Source organism: Vigna unguiculata, chromosome 6 (genome assembly GCF_004118075.2).
Source record: "Vigna unguiculata cultivar IT97K-499-35 chromosome 6, ASM411807v1, whole genome shotgun sequence".
In the NCBI taxonomy this organism is placed as follows: domain Eukaryota; kingdom Viridiplantae; phylum Streptophyta; class Magnoliopsida; order Fabales; family Fabaceae; genus Vigna; species Vigna unguiculata.
Window position 1 is genome coordinate 22878341 of NC_040284.1, and position 17396 is coordinate 22895736.

A 17396-nucleotide genomic window follows, 5' to 3' on the forward strand; every position below is an offset into this window, starting at 1 on the left:
AAATTACATGTATCTTTTTAAATTAAGTAATATTTTATTAGAAATTAATAAAAATTATATTAAATATTTTTTTTATAATGTACAATAATAAATAATAAAACATAAAATCAAATATATAAAGAAACAAAATTATTAAGATAATTTTATTTTCTCACCCATTGTCTTTTGAGTTTATTATATATTATATTCATCTCTCATGTTTATTTATTTTCTTTTGTAACTAAAACAAAGTTAGACAATAACTTTCTCTTGTCTACTTGATAGTAAAATATTTGTTTAACATTTAACACTACTTTTTATATCATGAATTTTTTGTATATTCATTTTTTATTAATATAGAAGAAGAAGCAATGTTCTATGTGATTTTTCATAATCGATTTTTAATTATAACTTGATTATCATAGTTTTTTTTCGTAATTATGTCTCTCAACTTTTGATTAGATTATCATAAATTATTTTTTTAGTCTTAAACTTCTTTTTCACATAGGTATTTTTATGAAAAACAAAAAGAATAAATTTATTTTGAAAAATTGATAGACAAACTGTCGATAAAGATGAAAATAGGATAATATGATTGTTTATCACATAATAATGAAATGAAAGCTTGTGAAGACTTTTTGAATCAAATGCACATTAACAAAATGAATATTTTACAGGTAATATGGTTATTTACATGGGAAAAAAATTAACTTAAAAATTTAATTATGATCCAATTATCATAAGTTCAAAAATATAAAAAAACGATACACATTTATTTTATATATGTGTAATTTCTTTGATAATTATAGATATACTAGATTATGTATTCCTAGCCTCATAAATATTAAAAAAAATATTGTTAAATTGATAAAAAAATTATAATTTTATTTTTGACAATCTTTTGTTATAGTTTATTAATTGAATTTCAAAATATAGTTATAAAACCGAAAATATAAAAATAATAAAATGAGTTATATATTGATAATAAATTATGCAGATTGAAAACAGGTATAATGAATAACATTTTTTTAATAATTATAGATAAACATATTTCTGAAAAATAATCATAAAGTAAATAATTTTTATAAAGTTATGATAATCAGTTAATTAAACTTAAAATAAAATTTACAAAACCTAAAACATAAACTAACAAAATCGATTATATTTACAAAAATATAATTAGTTGGAAAACACCTACAAAGAAACATTATGTTTAAAGTTATACATATTATAAAGTAACTTGTACCAACAATAAATGAAAACATCTTTAATATATATATATATATATATATATATATATATATATATATATATATATATATTTTGTGTTTTTGTTCATTCTCATAAAATCTTATGGCTATTTCCAAGCTATCCTTGCGCTTATTCTTGGTCTCTTTCCTAAGCATTTTCTGCAACTCTGCATTTTCTGTATCCTCCTCGGTCTCCTCCGATACCATTTGCAACCTCACACCATATCCATCATTCTGCGAATCCAACTCACCTAATGGCCATGGTGATATACACGAATATGGTCGTTTTTTCGTAGAGAAATCCTTGTCATCCTCAAAGATGTTTTTCTCATTACTCTCTCAATACCTTAAATCTTCATCCAAGTTCTCAAACTCCACAATCCTTGCCCTGCAAGATTGTCACCTTCTACTTGACCTAAACAAGCGTTTCTTGTCCAAGACCCTTAAAACCATCAATTCCACGGATACCCTCGGTGGCTCAGAAGATGAAAACTTCCACACTTTGCTCAGTGCTACACTGACCAACCAAGACACTTGCTTAAACAGCCTTCAAGAAACAACCTCAAACCCCGACAAAGACCTACTGACACACCTTTCCAACGGAACCAAGCTTTATAGCATATCTCTTGCAATCTTCAAGAGGGGATGGAAGGCCAAGAACAACACAGAGAAAAAACTTGGGAGAAATATGTGGGAACAGAGGCTGTACGAGCTAATCAGAAGAAGAGGAAGAAAACTGCTTCAGTTGGGTGTAGACAACAACGTTGTAGTTAACCAAAGCGTGGTGGTGAACCCAGACGGTTCTGGAAACTACACAACAATCAATGATGCAGTGGCTGCTGCTCCAAATAACTCACAGGGAAGTAACGGGTTTTTCGTGATTCATGTGGTGGGTGGAGTGTATGAAGAGTACGTTTCTATTCCCAGAGAGAAGCAGTACCTGATGATGATAGGTGATGGAATAAACCAGACCATAATCACGGGCAATCACAGCGTGGTTGATGGTTGGACTACTTTCAATTCTGCTACATTCGGTAATTAAGCTTCTTTCATTTTCTTATTTTGGGATGCTTAAATATTGTATTTTTAAAAACTTTCCAGTAATATTCATGTCTGATTGAGTACGAGGTTGTTTCAATTCGTGGTAAGGGACTTCTAAAATGAAAAATTACTAAAAGTTGTAAAATTCGAAGAAAGAAATACATCAAACCAATACCAGCCGGAGGTATGAAGACCCCTTAGCTAAAACCATACGAAATCTGTTTTCTGGTTAATACAAAAAGACAATACAACACCATGTGGAATCTGTTTTCGGGAAGCATCATGTTCAATGTATTTATACGATAGCACAAAAGATAAATTATATTTGCTTTGTTTCCTTTCGCTGATAGTATACACTTTCTTTTTAGAAGGAAAGTTATCGTTTAGCACGAAATGATTTGACTCCAAAAAAGTCTGAGTAATTGCACGTTGATCACACGCAACCAAGTCTATACATATAGATGGTTGATAATGCAAGCATGAACATATATATACATGTGTGGATTAGAAATTGTCACATGCTTGTTTATATTTCATATTTCATATGCCCGTTTCATATTTCGAGCATTTCACTTTTTTCTCACCACTTTGATTAAAAGAGTGATTCATAATTACAAGTAACCACAAGTTTCATTCTGTAGCCGTGATTGCTAAAGGTTTTGTGGCAATCAACATAACATTCCGCAACACAGCAGGAGCAATCAAGCACCAAGCAGTAGCCCTCAGAAGCGGAGCAGACCTGTCTGCGTTTTACAATTGTAGCTTTGAAGGGTACCAAGACACCTTATACACCCATTCTCTTCGGCAATTCTACAGAAACTGTGATATTTATGGTACAGTGGACTTCATATTTGGTAATGCAGCAGTGGTCTTGCAAAACTGTAACATGTACCCTAGACTCCCAATGCAGAACCAATTCAATGCCATTACAGCACAGGGTAGAACTGACGTGAACCAGAATACTGGAACCTCCATACACAATTGTACCATAACAGCGGCAAGTGATTTGGCCGGAAGTAATGGCACCACAAAAACGTACCTCGGAAGACCCTGGAAGCAATATTCACAAACAGTTTATATGCAGTCTTTCATGGACAGTTTGATAGATCCACTGGGTTGGGTAGCTTGGTCAGGGGACTTTGCTTTGGACACCCTTTATTATGCGGAATTTGATAATCTCGGTCCTGGATCTGATACTAGTAATAGGGTTACTTGGCCTGGGTACCATGTCATCAATGCCACAGAAGCAGTTAATTTTACTGTTTCTAATTTTATACTAGGTGGTATCTGGCTTCCTGCAACAGGAGTACCTTACTACCCTGATTTACTTACACCTTAGCAAATACAAAAAACTTAAATTGGTTCTGTTTTTGTGCCCATTTTTTTCTTTCTTATTCTTCTCCTTTCATGTTGTAATCTTATCACTTTTATTTTCTTGTAGTTGCTTCTCGAAACACCTCGTTTAACTTACTTATATGAAATTGATTGATTTTTTATTTTCAAAATACAACTACTTAATAATTCCTTTCATTAATGCAGTAGTTTTTTATAATTATTTAAAACTACAAAAAATAATGTGGTTCTTAAAAGATAATGAATATTTATATTAAGTTGTATTGTTGAAAGAAGCGAGTATTTTTGTAGTCTTATATGTATGGAGCTATTTTAACATACGGGTTATATTTATTTTTAATTTTAAAATATGGTTAGAGATAAAATAAAAATAAGAAATGTGTACATTAAATGAGTAATATCTTCGTCATATATTGTATATATAAATGATAAACTTTTATATTTATTATTATTATTATTATACAAATAAAGGGAGTTCTAAAATAATTGTCTTTTTAAAGGAAGTATGTCAACACATAAATATTCTTTATTGTTTTCTCCATTTAGAATGAAAGTAACACTCTTGCGAAAGGAAACTAATACTTTAAGTCTCAAAAGAACTATTTAACAGCTATATCATACCAATTAATATAAATTGAAGATTAATGAATTAAATGAAATTTTACATTAAATGAATTTGTCAAAGTATACTATATTGGACTATATTCCCTCCTTTTTTTTTCTTTATAATTATAATTTTTTAATTAACACATTAAATTTATTATGGATGGTCAAGTAATTATTTTAAAATAAATAGATACAAACAAAAAACTATTTTCCTACTTCTAGGCAACGACTCTGTAAATAGATACAAATAAAAAACTATTTCCCTAGATCTATTCAATGCAGGTGTATAGGTGTCACATTCTTGTTGCATCTTAGGATAATGATGATACTTGATTTTTATTTTATATTTACTCAACACTAATAAAATTATACTTTTATTTTTAAATAAAAAATAATATAAGAAGAATTAAATAAAAAATATGAAAAAAAACAATAGTTGTTGGATAAATATAAGAAAATTGAGAGGTAAATATTGAAATGAAAGTAAAGTCAAAGGGAATGGAGGGAGAAAGTATAACAATAGAGGTGAATTAGTTACCGTTTGATAAGGCCCTTCATCCGCTCCCACTTTCTAATTTAGCAGAAAAAAAGGTAGCTTTTTACTCCCAGCCTCACGTTTTTGAAGCTGTCATAACGAACTCAGAGTTTGTTGCTCCATCAGAAACATATAAATAAGGACACATTTCCAATCCATAATCGCAACACAACGCACTCTCAATAATCCCTTTTCCATTGAGCGGCTCCTTTTCCTGCCTCGTTGGTGTGAAACAGGAGCTGCTTCATAAAAAGAAAAAAATAAAAAAAAAGAATAACCATGGGAGCTGATGGACAGAAGCAGAGACTCATCATCATTGGCGTTTCCACCTTCTTGCTGGTGGCTATGGTGGTAGCCGTGACGGTTAGCGTGACCCTGAACAACAAGGGAGCAAGCGACGATGAAAATGAAGAAAGAAAATCACACGTGGCTTCCTCTCTGAAAGCGGTGAAAACCCTTTGCGCACCCACGGACTACCAGAAAGAATGCGAGGACAGTCTCAATGCAAACGCCGGCAACGTCACCGATCCCAGGGAACTCATCAAAATGGCCTTCAACATCACCATCACCAGAATCAGCCACGGGCTCGGGGAAACCAAGCTCATGCACGACGTCGAGAGCGACCCCAGAACCAAGGAGGCCCTCGACACCTGCAAGCAACTCATGAACCTCTCCATCGAGGAGTTCAACCGCTCCCTCCAGAGATTCAGCAAGTTCGACCTCAACAACCTCGACCGCATCCTCACCAGTCTCAAGGTCTGGCTCAGCGGCGCCGTCACCTACCAGGAGACATGCCTTGACGCCTTCGAGAACACCACCACCGACGCCGGAAAGAAGATGCAGGAGCTCTTGCAAACCGCCATGCACATGACCAGCAACGGTCTCGCTATCATCTCCGAGCTGGCCAAGACTCTCTCCGAGATGCAGCTATCCAGGTCCGGCCGCCGCCTCATGACGGCCGACGACGATTTGCCCATTCTTGGCCACGACGACGACTTTGACCTTCCCGACTGGGTTGAGAACCGCTTCGGCGTTCGCAGACTCATGAAAATGACTGGACGCAAACGCATGGCCCATGTGGTGGTTGCCAAGGATGGCAGCGGAAATTTCACCACCATCAACGACGCCTTGAAGAGCGTGCCCATGAAGAACCTGAGGCCCTATATCATCTACATCAAGGAGGGCGTTTACGACGAGTACGTTGAAGTTTTCAGAAACATGACCCATGTCGTCTTTATTGGTGATGGTGGAAGGAAGTCAAGGATCACAGGAAGCAAAAACTTCGTCGATGGTGTTGGAACCTACAAAACCGCCAGTGCTGGTACGTCCCTTCCATTTCATTCAGTTAATTATAATGAAAATCTCTTATATAGTAGCAGAAAACTGATGAAAATATATTTATAAATGATTGCAGCCATTATCGGAGATTTCTTCGTCGCCATTGGTATGGGATTCGAGAACACCGCCGGCGCTGAAAAACATCAAGCCGTGGCATTGAGGGTTCAATCCGACAGGTCCATCTTCTACAAGTGCCGGATGGATGGGTATCAAGACACACTTTACGCCCACGCAATGCGTCAATTCTACCGCGACTGCACCATTTCTGGCACCATCGACTTTGTGTTCGGCGATGCAGTGGCTGTGCTCCAGAACTGCACATTCGTTGTGAGAAAGCCGTTGGCAAACCAGCAATGCATTGTGACGGCACAGGGCAGGAAGGAGAAGAACCAGCCATCGGGTATTGTGATCCACGGAGGGTCCATTGTTTCAGACCCACTGTACTACCCAGTTAGGTTCGACAACAAGGCTTACTTGGCTCGCCCATGGAAGAACTTCTCAAGGACCATCTTCATGGACTCTTTCATCGATGACTTGATCACCCCCGATGGCTACATGCCATGGCAGACACTGGAAGGTTTAAGCGGCATGGACACTTGTTTCTACGCTGAGATCAACAACCGTGGCCCCGGTGCAGACAAATCGAAGCGCGTGAAATGGGAAGGAATCAAGGCCCTTACCAATGACGTAGCAACAACATTCATGCCATCACCGTTCTTCCACGGAGATGACTGGATTAGGGTCACAAGGGTTCCCTACGACTCTGGCCTGCCCTCCCCCACTCACTGATCACTTTTATTCTTCTTCTTCTTCTTTTTGGGAGAGAGCCAGAGTGCGTGTTGCCAAATTTAATCGCTCATTCATCGCTCTTTCCCTTCCATTCGTTAATTGCTCTCAAATGCAAGTTTGTATGAACTGGGATTTTCCTATTACAGTTCTCTGTGCTTGTAGGGTGCGTAATTAATTAATTAATTAATTAGATTCATATTACTTTTGCCTCTTCTATTCTTTATGTTTCTTTCTATCTCTTTCATCTTAACCTTCAACCTCATCCAACGTTTAAACTCTACTTAATCAAACAATATTATTCAACTTTATAAAACAACCAGTATAAAAAAGTCTATTTAAGAAAACTAAAATATACATTATTCTACCTCCTATGGAAAAAAAAAACATAAAAGTATTTAATTTGGTTATTTACACAGATAATACATAACAAAAATGTCAGTGAAAATTTTCTATTATAAATCGGGTACAATGATATTTTTACACCAAAAAGCTTTTAATATTATCCTTCACTATTTTCACTCTCTTTTTTTTTTATAAATATGAAAATTCATATTTATTATCACTATTTTACTCTTATAATATAAGTTGGTTATTTTTTGTATCTATATAATTATTTTTCAACTGTGTTTTTGATTAAAAAAAAAAAAACATCGTGGTACCAGCTTAGAATTCTTAACTCCATTTTTATCTTCTTTCTTTTGTTAGACACACTTTAGCATAAACTTTCAACTTCAATAGCAGCATTAATTTATCTATCAAATAAACTTTAACATGGATGAATACAGTTCAACTTCCGTGAGAAATTTTTAATAATAGATATGTGGAATAAAAGAGACGATAAATACGAAGAAGCTCATGTTTCTATTGGATCAAACAAAAAAATAAATAATTTTTTTAGACGTTGTTTCATATAATAAAAATGTTACGTACCCTTAGAAAACCTCAACTCCTAATGAGGTATAATTAATTAAGGTTAGAGTGATTTTAATTCATTAAAATTAAATTTCTTCCCCTCCTAGTAAATGCAACTGCTTAACAATTTATAACGAATTCAACTCCCCAATGATTCGAAACTTTTTTTTCTTTTCGTATAATGATCCAAAACTCTCATTTCCTTTCTTCTTTTCATTCGCGTATTTAGGTATTCTATTATTTTGACTAGTAATAATTATTTATTTTCGTTGTCTCTCAAATGTTTTTGTATACTTAATCGTGGTAGCTTGTTTTTCTGAATTAAAGTTGTTTAGTAGACCCATGTTACACAATTGAACACGAATTTAATTATTGTAAGTCGATTATTTAAGTTGACAACACTTTTTATTGGCAAATATCACGAAACCTTGTTGAGGACAAATAATCAACCATGTGTCTTGTCCAAAAGTATAGTCAAGAGAATTTTGATTTTATGCACGTCTACTCCTCAATTTATAACAAATTAAAATAACAAAAGATTTGTATTTATTGTTGTAAAGAAGGTCATAAAAGTGAAAATTATCCATTAAGACAATAACATTCACTTTATTGTAATGTTTAATTTATTAGTTTTTTCTTTTATGCATTTAAACTTTGCTTATATAAATGCATAAAACTAAATAGTTTAATTTTTGTGGTAACCTTAACTTTGTATATACAAAAATGATCAAATATTACAAAATAAGCTCCTAAAATTTTATAAATATTATCACACCATTTAATTCAACACCAGCATGCTATATGTACAAAAAAAACTTATTTATACACTTATAATTTTTATAGCAACGTGATTTTAAAGAAAATATTACTTATTTCCTTAATTTAAGTATATTTTATCATAAACTCATACATTATATTTGTTTTTCATTTAAACACAAAAATTAAAAAAAAAAAAAAAATTTAACATATTTTAGCAATAAAAGAGGAAATCATCTACATTGAAATCATGCAATAGAACTTCCATATTACAACAAATTCATTAGAATCATGTTAACCATGCACGACTTCTACTTAAAACATCGTTGAATTGAAGTCATGTCACCCTAACCCGACTTTACTACAAATAAAACAAAAACATATTATTAGTTGTATGTGGACCTCATGAATTTTCTAGTTACATCGAAATCGTATTGATCTAGCTTGATTTAATCTCATAAAGTAGGGTTACATAAAGACGACTTTTTATAATAAAATTAATGAAATTGTGTTACATATAACTTGTCCACGTTCATTTTTTTTAATGTTATATGTTTTGTTAAATTTTAAAACAAATTGCATTAATTAATAAAAAAAAACTCTAAATATAAAAGATTAACGCAAGAAAGATACCATACCACCAAACTAGAATTTCAATCATGAAAAGCAAGTAAATTGTTAAAAAGAATTACAAGGAAAATAAAATGAGATGTCTAAACTTAAGAAAAATGAGATACATCTTTAAGAGGAAAAACCAAAACACATGTTTATTTTTATTTTTAAGGGATCTTGAAGTTACAGATGAAGGAATACAAATTGGAAAATAAAATAGAATTATACAACTGAAAGAAAAAAAAAAAAAACTTCAATGGAATTTATATACGGATGATACTAAAATGGAATAGAAGGAATTTATATATGGATGATACTAAAATTGATAAATATCAACACAACCCATACTAAAATTCATGTCATGAATTTCAAAAAGTTGAATTCACAGTATATCGATTTTATAAAGACGAATCTAAAAGTTCTTATATTAATTGTTTTTACAACTAATCTACAAAATCGTTCATACAAAAAAAAAATACAAGAACATGTTTTACACTCTAGGCCAAATAATAGGTAATTTTATATCATTTGCAAACAAAATTAAGTTACTTTTGTTTTTTGTAATTCTATTGTAATTTTTTAGGTGATAATACAAAAAATACACATTTGAATTGTGTAATTATTTAGGACATTTTCGGTTTTCCACAAATATAAGGGTTGGATTTCAGGGAACCAAAAAGATAAAATATTTTAAAGTTTTATAATATTTTAAAATAAGAAAAAATAAAATAATAAATTAACATATATTGTTAATATTGTAAAATTTATTTATATATATAAACATATATTTATTTCACATACTTTTTATTCTCGAGAATTATTCTCATATTGTTTAGAAGCTTATGAAAATATAATTTTAAAATTTTTTTTATAATATATCTTTTATTAAAAAATACCGATACGATTTTTACCTAAGTTGCAAAATTGTAAACAAAATTCTAAATCAGTACAAAATAAACATTAACTCATTGTATAATTAACATCACGAAGGTCACAGAGGAATAAGAGGATCAGGATCGAAATAAACTTGGAGTCGACTCAATCCAAAGCAAACCCTCGCAAGTTTTTGATGGCCGCCTCTTCTTCTTCACTCTCTTCGTCCGACGTATCTTCTCCTCACCGTCGCCGGCGTCATCACCGCCACCGCCGAGACCGTGACAAGGACTCCTTCAAGATCCGAAAGAAGACCAAGTCTCAGTCCCGCGGTAAACGGCGTCGTAGGCATCACCACCACTTTTCCAATTCCGATTCCGATTCTGATTCTCATTCATCATCTTTTCTCTCCGATTACTCTAGGTTCCCCATCTAACCCTCGCATAACCTACGCCTTTTGATTATGTTATCTCATATTGTTATTTTTATGTACATGCTTTGTTTCAATGGTTGTTCCGATTCAAATACAATTTACAATCTCTCAATTCTGATAGCGCTTAAGTTCTCAATCCTTTTTAAGATATATGTTCTAAAGATTGGTTAAAATAGCCTAATTTCAGAAACATCAATTATAATCAGAGAAAATGTTATTAACTATTTCCAACCATGGGAAGGGAAATAAGTTGTTTATTCAAACATTCTCTCTGTCCCAGGATGATTATTAAGCATAATTGAATTTTTCAAATTGGAGATTGAGATAAATGTTCCTGTTCCAACATTAAGATCTCTCATTATGTTATTTTATGGATAATGGGGTTACCATTATGACTATCAGAAACAGATTTTGATGACACTTGCTATTGATTGTGAATTTCGAAACATGATTTGTGCATAATGTTTGTGGTTGATAAGTTGTGACAAGATTGCATATTGCATAAGGAGTTACTTCAGCGTGCCTATACGAGTTATGGATTTCAAATACATGTAGCAACAGAAGAGTAATGAACAGATTAATCTGGCTTTGGCATAACTCTTTTTTGTTATCGTTATTACTTCAGAAGTGAGAGTTCTTCTGATAGTGAGCGTGAAGCATCTCACCGTTCAAAGAGGCACAAAAGGAGTGATAGACCAAAGAAGGTAAATTGTTGGTATTACAGTTATTTATTATTCGATTTTAATCTTGACCATTTACCTTACGTCTTCCCTTCATTTAGAATAAGGAAAAGGATCGAAGTAAAAGCCACCATCATAAGCGGCAGAAGCATAAAGTAAAAGAGGTAGGTCACTATTTCATACCTGTTTATTTTTTCATGTGCATAATTTTCTTCATATTTAAAGTTTCTAACTCAAGTAAGTGGCCCTGAAATGTTGACTATGTTCATAAACTTGAATCTACACGCTTAATACTCATTACTGAAGTTTTTCTCCTTGGATTCTTATAAATATCTAAGATTCATCTACTTAAGACATCCATATAAATTTCTGTGTTTCTATCATCTTCTACAGCTTGAAAACACTGATTGGATGTCATTAATCTTTGTATACAATAAAATAATAAGTTATTAATTTGTTGCAAATCTTTTTCCAAACACATAAAGTTATGTACATTTTAGTCCAAGATGCTCATGATACTTTCTGCCTATTTTATGTATTGGCTCTTTGAAATTGGAGCTGGGATCTGTGGCATGTTTGGGCGCTTGATCGACTTGATTGATGTTTATTGGTGGGGTTTGTCCTGGCAATGGGAGCTTTATATAGAAGCAGCATGATGAGAGGAGCAGCAGCCCTGTGCAGCTTTCCAAGGTTTATATTGTAATCTGTATCAGACTTTAAATGCATTCAATTGCTTATATGTTTCCTAATTTCGTTGTTTTTTGTAATGGATCAGTTTTTAGGGCGTGACAAAGATGATGGTGTCCGTCGGAGTGCTGTATCTGGCAAGAAGGTAGGGATGTGTTATTTGAAGATGCCTTTGATTGGATCCTGTTATTGGTAGTAGCAATCTAGATTATTACTTCTTTTTTTTGTAGATTCTTTTGAAACTTGAAAAAACGAAGGAAGATAAAGTGGCCGAAAGCAAGAGAAATGAACTGCTGAACTTTTTAAACGCTAGTTTTGATTAGCATTGAGAAGGTATGGATTTGATAGGGGGTACAACCAAATCTGCAAAGAACCAAATTTGCTTACATGGGTGCATAAATTATTTTTACATTATAAGAACCAGCAGCCTTCCATTTCCTTGGGCAAGGGGAGGGGGTATATCTTTATATTGTGCTTACCATTTAGATACTTGTATGGTATGGTTCACGCTCAGATGAGGGGTTTTCGACCCAGCAAATTCCATACATGGTATTTTGAGATTGGTGAAATCATTGTGCTATTTGGCAACATAATTTTTTCTTGTATTGTTTATTTGTTTTGGGCACATGTGACTGATTTATTGAAATTTGTTCCCCTCTTGGTTTTTCCCCAATGAGTGTTCTTAAAATAGGTTTGGATCGAAATGAATCAACCTATATATCCTAGGTTCAATTGTTTTTCATTGCCTTTTATTGATATATCATTTCTAAGTAGCATTATAATTCCTTGTGGCATCTCTTGTTTTCTTTGAATGAATCAATCTCTTGCATTTTTAATATCAACAGTCTTTTCTTTCTCTTTTATCGCTTACCCGGCAACAGATAAATTATCTTCAGAAAGGTAGTTATATCAATGCTAGTTTGTTTCAAAGGGAGGGTACTGGAGTGGTTTCTTTTAGGTGTTGGAAAATTTTAGAAGGGATAGCGGCAAAACTTGTTTCTATGAATTAGTGACTTAAAGCAAGTCTATAGAAACTTGTTTCTCAAAGTCATTTTTGATGATCGAATGAGGTTTTTAAATAGTACAATTTATGTAATTTCAAATTCAAATAATTTTGTGTATTGTAAAAGTTTTTTCTGTAAAAGTTTTTTCTTTATATTCTAATACTCTTCAATTTTTGAAAGTTGTTTTTATTTTTAGAATTGTCCAATCTAAAAATTATTTTATTTCATAATTACACAATCCAAGAAGAACAAAACGAAATTCTTTTTTTGTATGGGATGCTCTACACAATCACACAGAAATGCACCCACCTCCTCCATTACCCAAATTTCTTCCACAACTACTATATAGTCACCATGGTTCTCACTCTTAACATGAGAGTTGTGATGTAATTAATAAGTCTTGAGCTATCAGTCACTTCATAATTGTTATATTTTTTAGTTTTTTTTTTTTTAATTTTATTTTATGGGTAGTGAGATTTTTTGAGTGAACAAGAAAGAATTGGTACCTAACCTGAGAAGTGTGGATTCAATAAGTTTCGAATCATAAGTGAACCCATATATAAAAACCTTTTACTTAAAATTTATGAAATTTTCTCTTTATATATTATTCACTTTACTCATGTATACTTTATTTGAGATTCTTAACTCTGTTAAAGCAGGATTAATGTTATATTCTATCTTATTAAATCCTCATTTTAACACGATAAAAAATGTTTTAATAAAAAAGGTAAAACATTCCGTGTTTGGGACATATTATAAGAAGATTATGAATTTAATGGGCATAAGGATGTTCTAGTAAGACTAATGTTTTTTTTTTCAATTATATAAGTTTCTGTGTTACTCAATCTTGTGGTTTACATTTCAATCATATCTAATAATTTAAAATAGTTTTTTTATAAAGTTGAGTTTCATCTAAATTAATAAAAATATAATGAAGGGTTAGTTGAGGTAATTAGACTCGTTGGGCCTTCTCCCCATTGAAACACATATAAGGTGAGATTCACATTTCACAAAAATACAAAAGTGGAAGACACAGAACAGTAAATGTAAACGGCATCAACATGCACATATAAGGGAGAAAGGCGAGGGTCCCGTTGTCTTGTTCCTCTACGGCTTCCCCAATCAGAACCAGATCGTGGCTCTCAGTACCAGATCTACGAAGTCACCAGTGACAAATTTATATAGTTGAGTATGGACAAACGTCCCTTGATTTTATTAAAATTATTATCAAATATTTAAAAATAAATTATTTTTCTTTTTAATTTTATATATTTATTTTCCTTAATTTTGTTTTTTTAATTCTTTCCGTTTATTTTAAAAGATTGTTTCATTGAAACCCAAATAATTTATAATTATTTTCACTTATTTAGAATCTTATATACTTGCTTTCACATAGTTGGTGAGACCATAGCACTCACTTGGTGTGGATCTAGTCTTCCCCAAGATTGCGGAGCCATCATAGATTGGTACCTATGTTTGGTCCCGACAGAATGAAAGCCTGTGTTACCCTCGGTGTCCCTTACATGCCTACAAATCCAAAAATGAAGCCACCTGATTCCATGCAAACCTTGTTTGGAGATGACTCTTATATTTGTAGATTCGAGGTTAACGTGTAATATATTACAACTGAAAATTAAATGGATAAAAAGTCAATGTTATTTTGCTGAGGAACCACCCAAAGTTTATATATATACATGAAACTTGAAAAAAAAAACTGAAAATAAGTTATCAATAATTAAAGATAAAAAATAAAATGTTAAAGTTAAAGAAACAATACTACTTAAAAGAGAAGGAAACAAAATATTAAATGTAACCAAGAATATTAAATAAACATAATGCTAAATGTACTCTCGAACGAGGATAAGTATTTAACCTAGGCACCTGTTGGAGGCTTTTTTGTAATTAGGGGTCTATTACAATTTGAATTTGTAAAAAATGGTTTCTCAATTTTTTTTTTTTGTAAAACAGGGTCAAGTCGTTATGCGGACATTGAAGGTGAAGTCGTCCTTCTTCCAGCCGATTTCATTTTTTATTTTTTAAAAAGCGATGTCGTCATGAACAAGTCCGGTTTCTGATCATCTGCATAGTGAAGTCGTCTTCATGATCGACGACTTCACTTTTAGGTTTTTTTTAAAACAATTAATGGTAAAAGAAAAAATTGGAACTTGAACATATGTCACGACGTCAACTGGTTCGTGTAACTCTTTTGATTTGCAAACAAGAAAAGCAATCATTACGATTTATACTATTAATTACCATTTAAGAATAACTGGTTAAAGTGCAAGAGCCTAAAAAACAGTGAAGTTGAACCTAGATTGCTATTGTTGAACCCAGATTGCTATTGCTCCAGCAAGGATCTCTTTGCAAGCACTCATCCTTCACATGAAAGCACTCTCTCACAACCCGCCAACGCTATACGCGGCAAGACCCCTTTTTCCACTCTTGGCAGCTTCCTGGACCCAATAACCTATCACGCTCCCACACCGTCTCCACCGTCATCTGCGTGGCCCTGCGCGCCAGCTTCGCCACCGCGTTGAAGAACAGCGTGCCCCCATGCAACGACATAGCTCATGGTGCATGGCAGTCACAGGTACATGTGTGATGAATAGTTTCAAAACTCAAAACATAACGATAAAAAAAAAAACTAAAAGTGAAACCGGCCTCCAAACTAACGACTTCAATTTTAGACGTGCTGAAACCGGTTTTGATCTTCACGACATCGCTTTTTCAAAAAAGAAAAAATGAAACCGGTTTGGGGGAGGACGACTTCTTAATGTCGTCCTTCCCCATAACGACTTACCAATTTTTGAAAAAAAAAATTCAACTGACCCTATTTTACAAATTCACGGTCAAAACAACCCACAAATACAAAAAAGCCCCTGTTGGAAGGAGAGATGACTTCGGCCATCCACACCGAGAACAATACCTAAGCAAAAATAGTAATAATTGACTAATAGAGAATTAAAGTAATTAACCATAAAAGGGTAAATCTTAAAATGAGTATTATAAATAGGTATTATTTATGAGGTATGAAATCAATAATCATAACATTTGTGGTATGTATTACTGACTTGAGCATTAATGGCTTTGCAGACTCTTTATTAAGGATGTTCAAGACAAAGATTGGTCGGCATGAAACAAATGCCGACTCAGATTGAATGTCATGACGGATTTGTAAGTAATGAAAGAAGTAATTAGCTAAAAGGGGAGGATTGAATTGACTTTTTTGAAAACTTTGGTTGCTTTTAAACTTGTAAAAATACCTTTCATTGAATCAGATCAACCAGAAGTCAGTCTGCAATTTATACTGAACCATGCACTTTCAATTAATTGAAAATAGAGTTAAAATATAGAAACAATTGATTGAAATACTAAATAATTCTACAGAAATACAAATTTGATGATTAACTCAAAAATAGTATTTGTAACTTATCAAGATTGATTCCAGGCAGTAGCACAAACAGAGGTAGAGTCTCAAACTAAGTCAAATCACTCAAAAAATATACAAAGATTATTAAAACCAATTTTATTTTATCTTTATATCAAAAATCAAGCAAGAAGAGACAAATTTGTATATTGGTTCGCTCAAAACTAAACTACATCTAGTTTGTCAAGGCAACCCGAGCCTAACTTGCACTATTTCAAAAGATTTACACAACCCACAAGATTATACTTTCACAATATACAAAAACAAACACCAAGACTATTGAATCTCACAAGAGTCTCAACAAGCACAACAAGATCCCACTTATAGACGTGGAAAACCACTAAGCAACACCCAAAAACTTGAGAAAGATCAAACCTGGATGATGGCTCTCCCTAGCACACCAAACCTCTTTCTCCAAGTCTCTAAACCAAGCAAAAATGCTCCAAGAAGATCAAAGATTCTTCACGAACAGATGCACTTTTGTGTGATCGAGAGAGAGAATTTTCCAAAAGTTTAGAATGATTTCACACTAAAAGATCTCGAGTGCCAACTCTCTTTGAAAAACCAGAACTTATAGCCTATATGTTAGCATATTCAACAAGTTGATTTTCCATTCAATTGTTGATTTCACTTAATTGAAGTGAAATCAGCTGATTGAAAGTTAATTCAACTAATTGCATATGTAATTTATAGAACTATAACATCAAGTCATTTAACCTATTAAAATCCCATTTAATATGTTAAAAGACACCAACCATAGCACTCACTTGGTGTGGATCTAGTCTTCCCCACGATTGGGGAGCCATCATAGAATGGTACCTATGTTTGGTCCCGACAGAATGAAAGCCTATGTTACCCTCGGTGTCCCTTACATGCCTACAAATCCAAAAATGAAGCCACCTCATTCCATGCAAACCTTGTTTGGAGATGACTCTTATATTTGTAGATTCGAGCTTAACGTATAATATATTACAACTGAAAATTAAATGGATAAAAAGCCAATGTTATTTTGCTGAGGAACCACCCAAAGTTTATATATATACATGAAACTTGAAAAAAAAAACTGAAAATAAGTTATCAATAATTAAAGATAAAAAAATGTTAAAGTTAAAGAAACAATA

At 32.8% G+C, this 17396-nt stretch overlaps 3 protein-coding genes across 3 annotated transcripts; all 3 read left to right on the forward strand.

Annotated features, from left to right (window-relative positions):
- Nucleotides 1–1318: 1318 nt before the first annotated feature.
- Nucleotides 1319–3775, forward strand: LOC114188941 (pectinesterase-like). Its single transcript, XM_028077617.1, has 2 exons — nt 1319–2263; nt 2912–3775. The coding sequence occupies exons 1-2, from the start codon at nt 1333–1335 to the stop codon at nt 3607–3609; spliced, it is 1629 nt and encodes a 542-aa protein (XP_027933418.1). The 5' UTR covers nt 1319–1332; the 3' UTR covers nt 3610–3775.
- Nucleotides 3776–5028: 1253 nt separating this feature from the next.
- On the forward strand, nt 5029–7105 carry LOC114188538 (probable pectinesterase/pectinesterase inhibitor 21; the record flags this gene model as incomplete). The annotated part of the gene is made up of 2 exons (XM_028077111.1): nt 5029–6085; nt 6179–7105. Coding segments are annotated over 2 exons (1770 nt in total), but the record flags the coding sequence as incomplete, so codon positions are not given.
- Nucleotides 7106–10157: 3052 nt separating this feature from the next.
- Nucleotides 10158–12530, forward strand: LOC114189096 (splicing regulatory glutamine/lysine-rich protein 1). Its single transcript, XM_028077806.1, has 6 exons — nt 10158–10467; nt 11103–11181; nt 11259–11321; nt 11803–11847; nt 11933–11989; nt 12075–12530. The coding sequence occupies exons 1-6, from the start codon at nt 10241–10243 to the stop codon at nt 12165–12167; spliced, it is 564 nt and encodes a 187-aa protein (XP_027933607.1). The 5' UTR covers nt 10158–10240; the 3' UTR covers nt 12168–12530.
- Nucleotides 12531–17396: the final 4866 nt, after the last annotated feature.

Excerpts from the sequence above, each read along its gene's own strand:
- LOC114188941 (XM_028077617.1), top strand. The coding sequence starts at position 1,333 with ATGGCTATTTCCAAGCTATCCTTGCGCTTATTCTTGGTCTCTTTCCTA. Across the intron at positions 2,264-2,911 it reads TTTCAATTCTGCTACATTCG|CCGTGATTGCTAAAGGTTTT; the intron begins GTAATTAAGCTT and ends TTCATTCTGTAG.
- LOC114189096 (XM_028077806.1), top strand. The coding sequence starts at position 10,241 with ATGGCCGCCTCTTCTTCTTCACTCTCTTCGTCCGACGTATCTTCTCCT. Across the intron at positions 11,182-11,258 it reads GGAGTGATAGACCAAAGAAG|AATAAGGAAAAGGATCGAAG; the intron begins GTAAATTGTTGG and ends CCCTTCATTTAG. Across the intron at positions 11,322-11,802 it reads AGAAGCATAAAGTAAAAGAG|AAGCAGCATGATGAGAGGAG; the intron begins GTAGGTCACTAT and ends AGCTTTATATAG.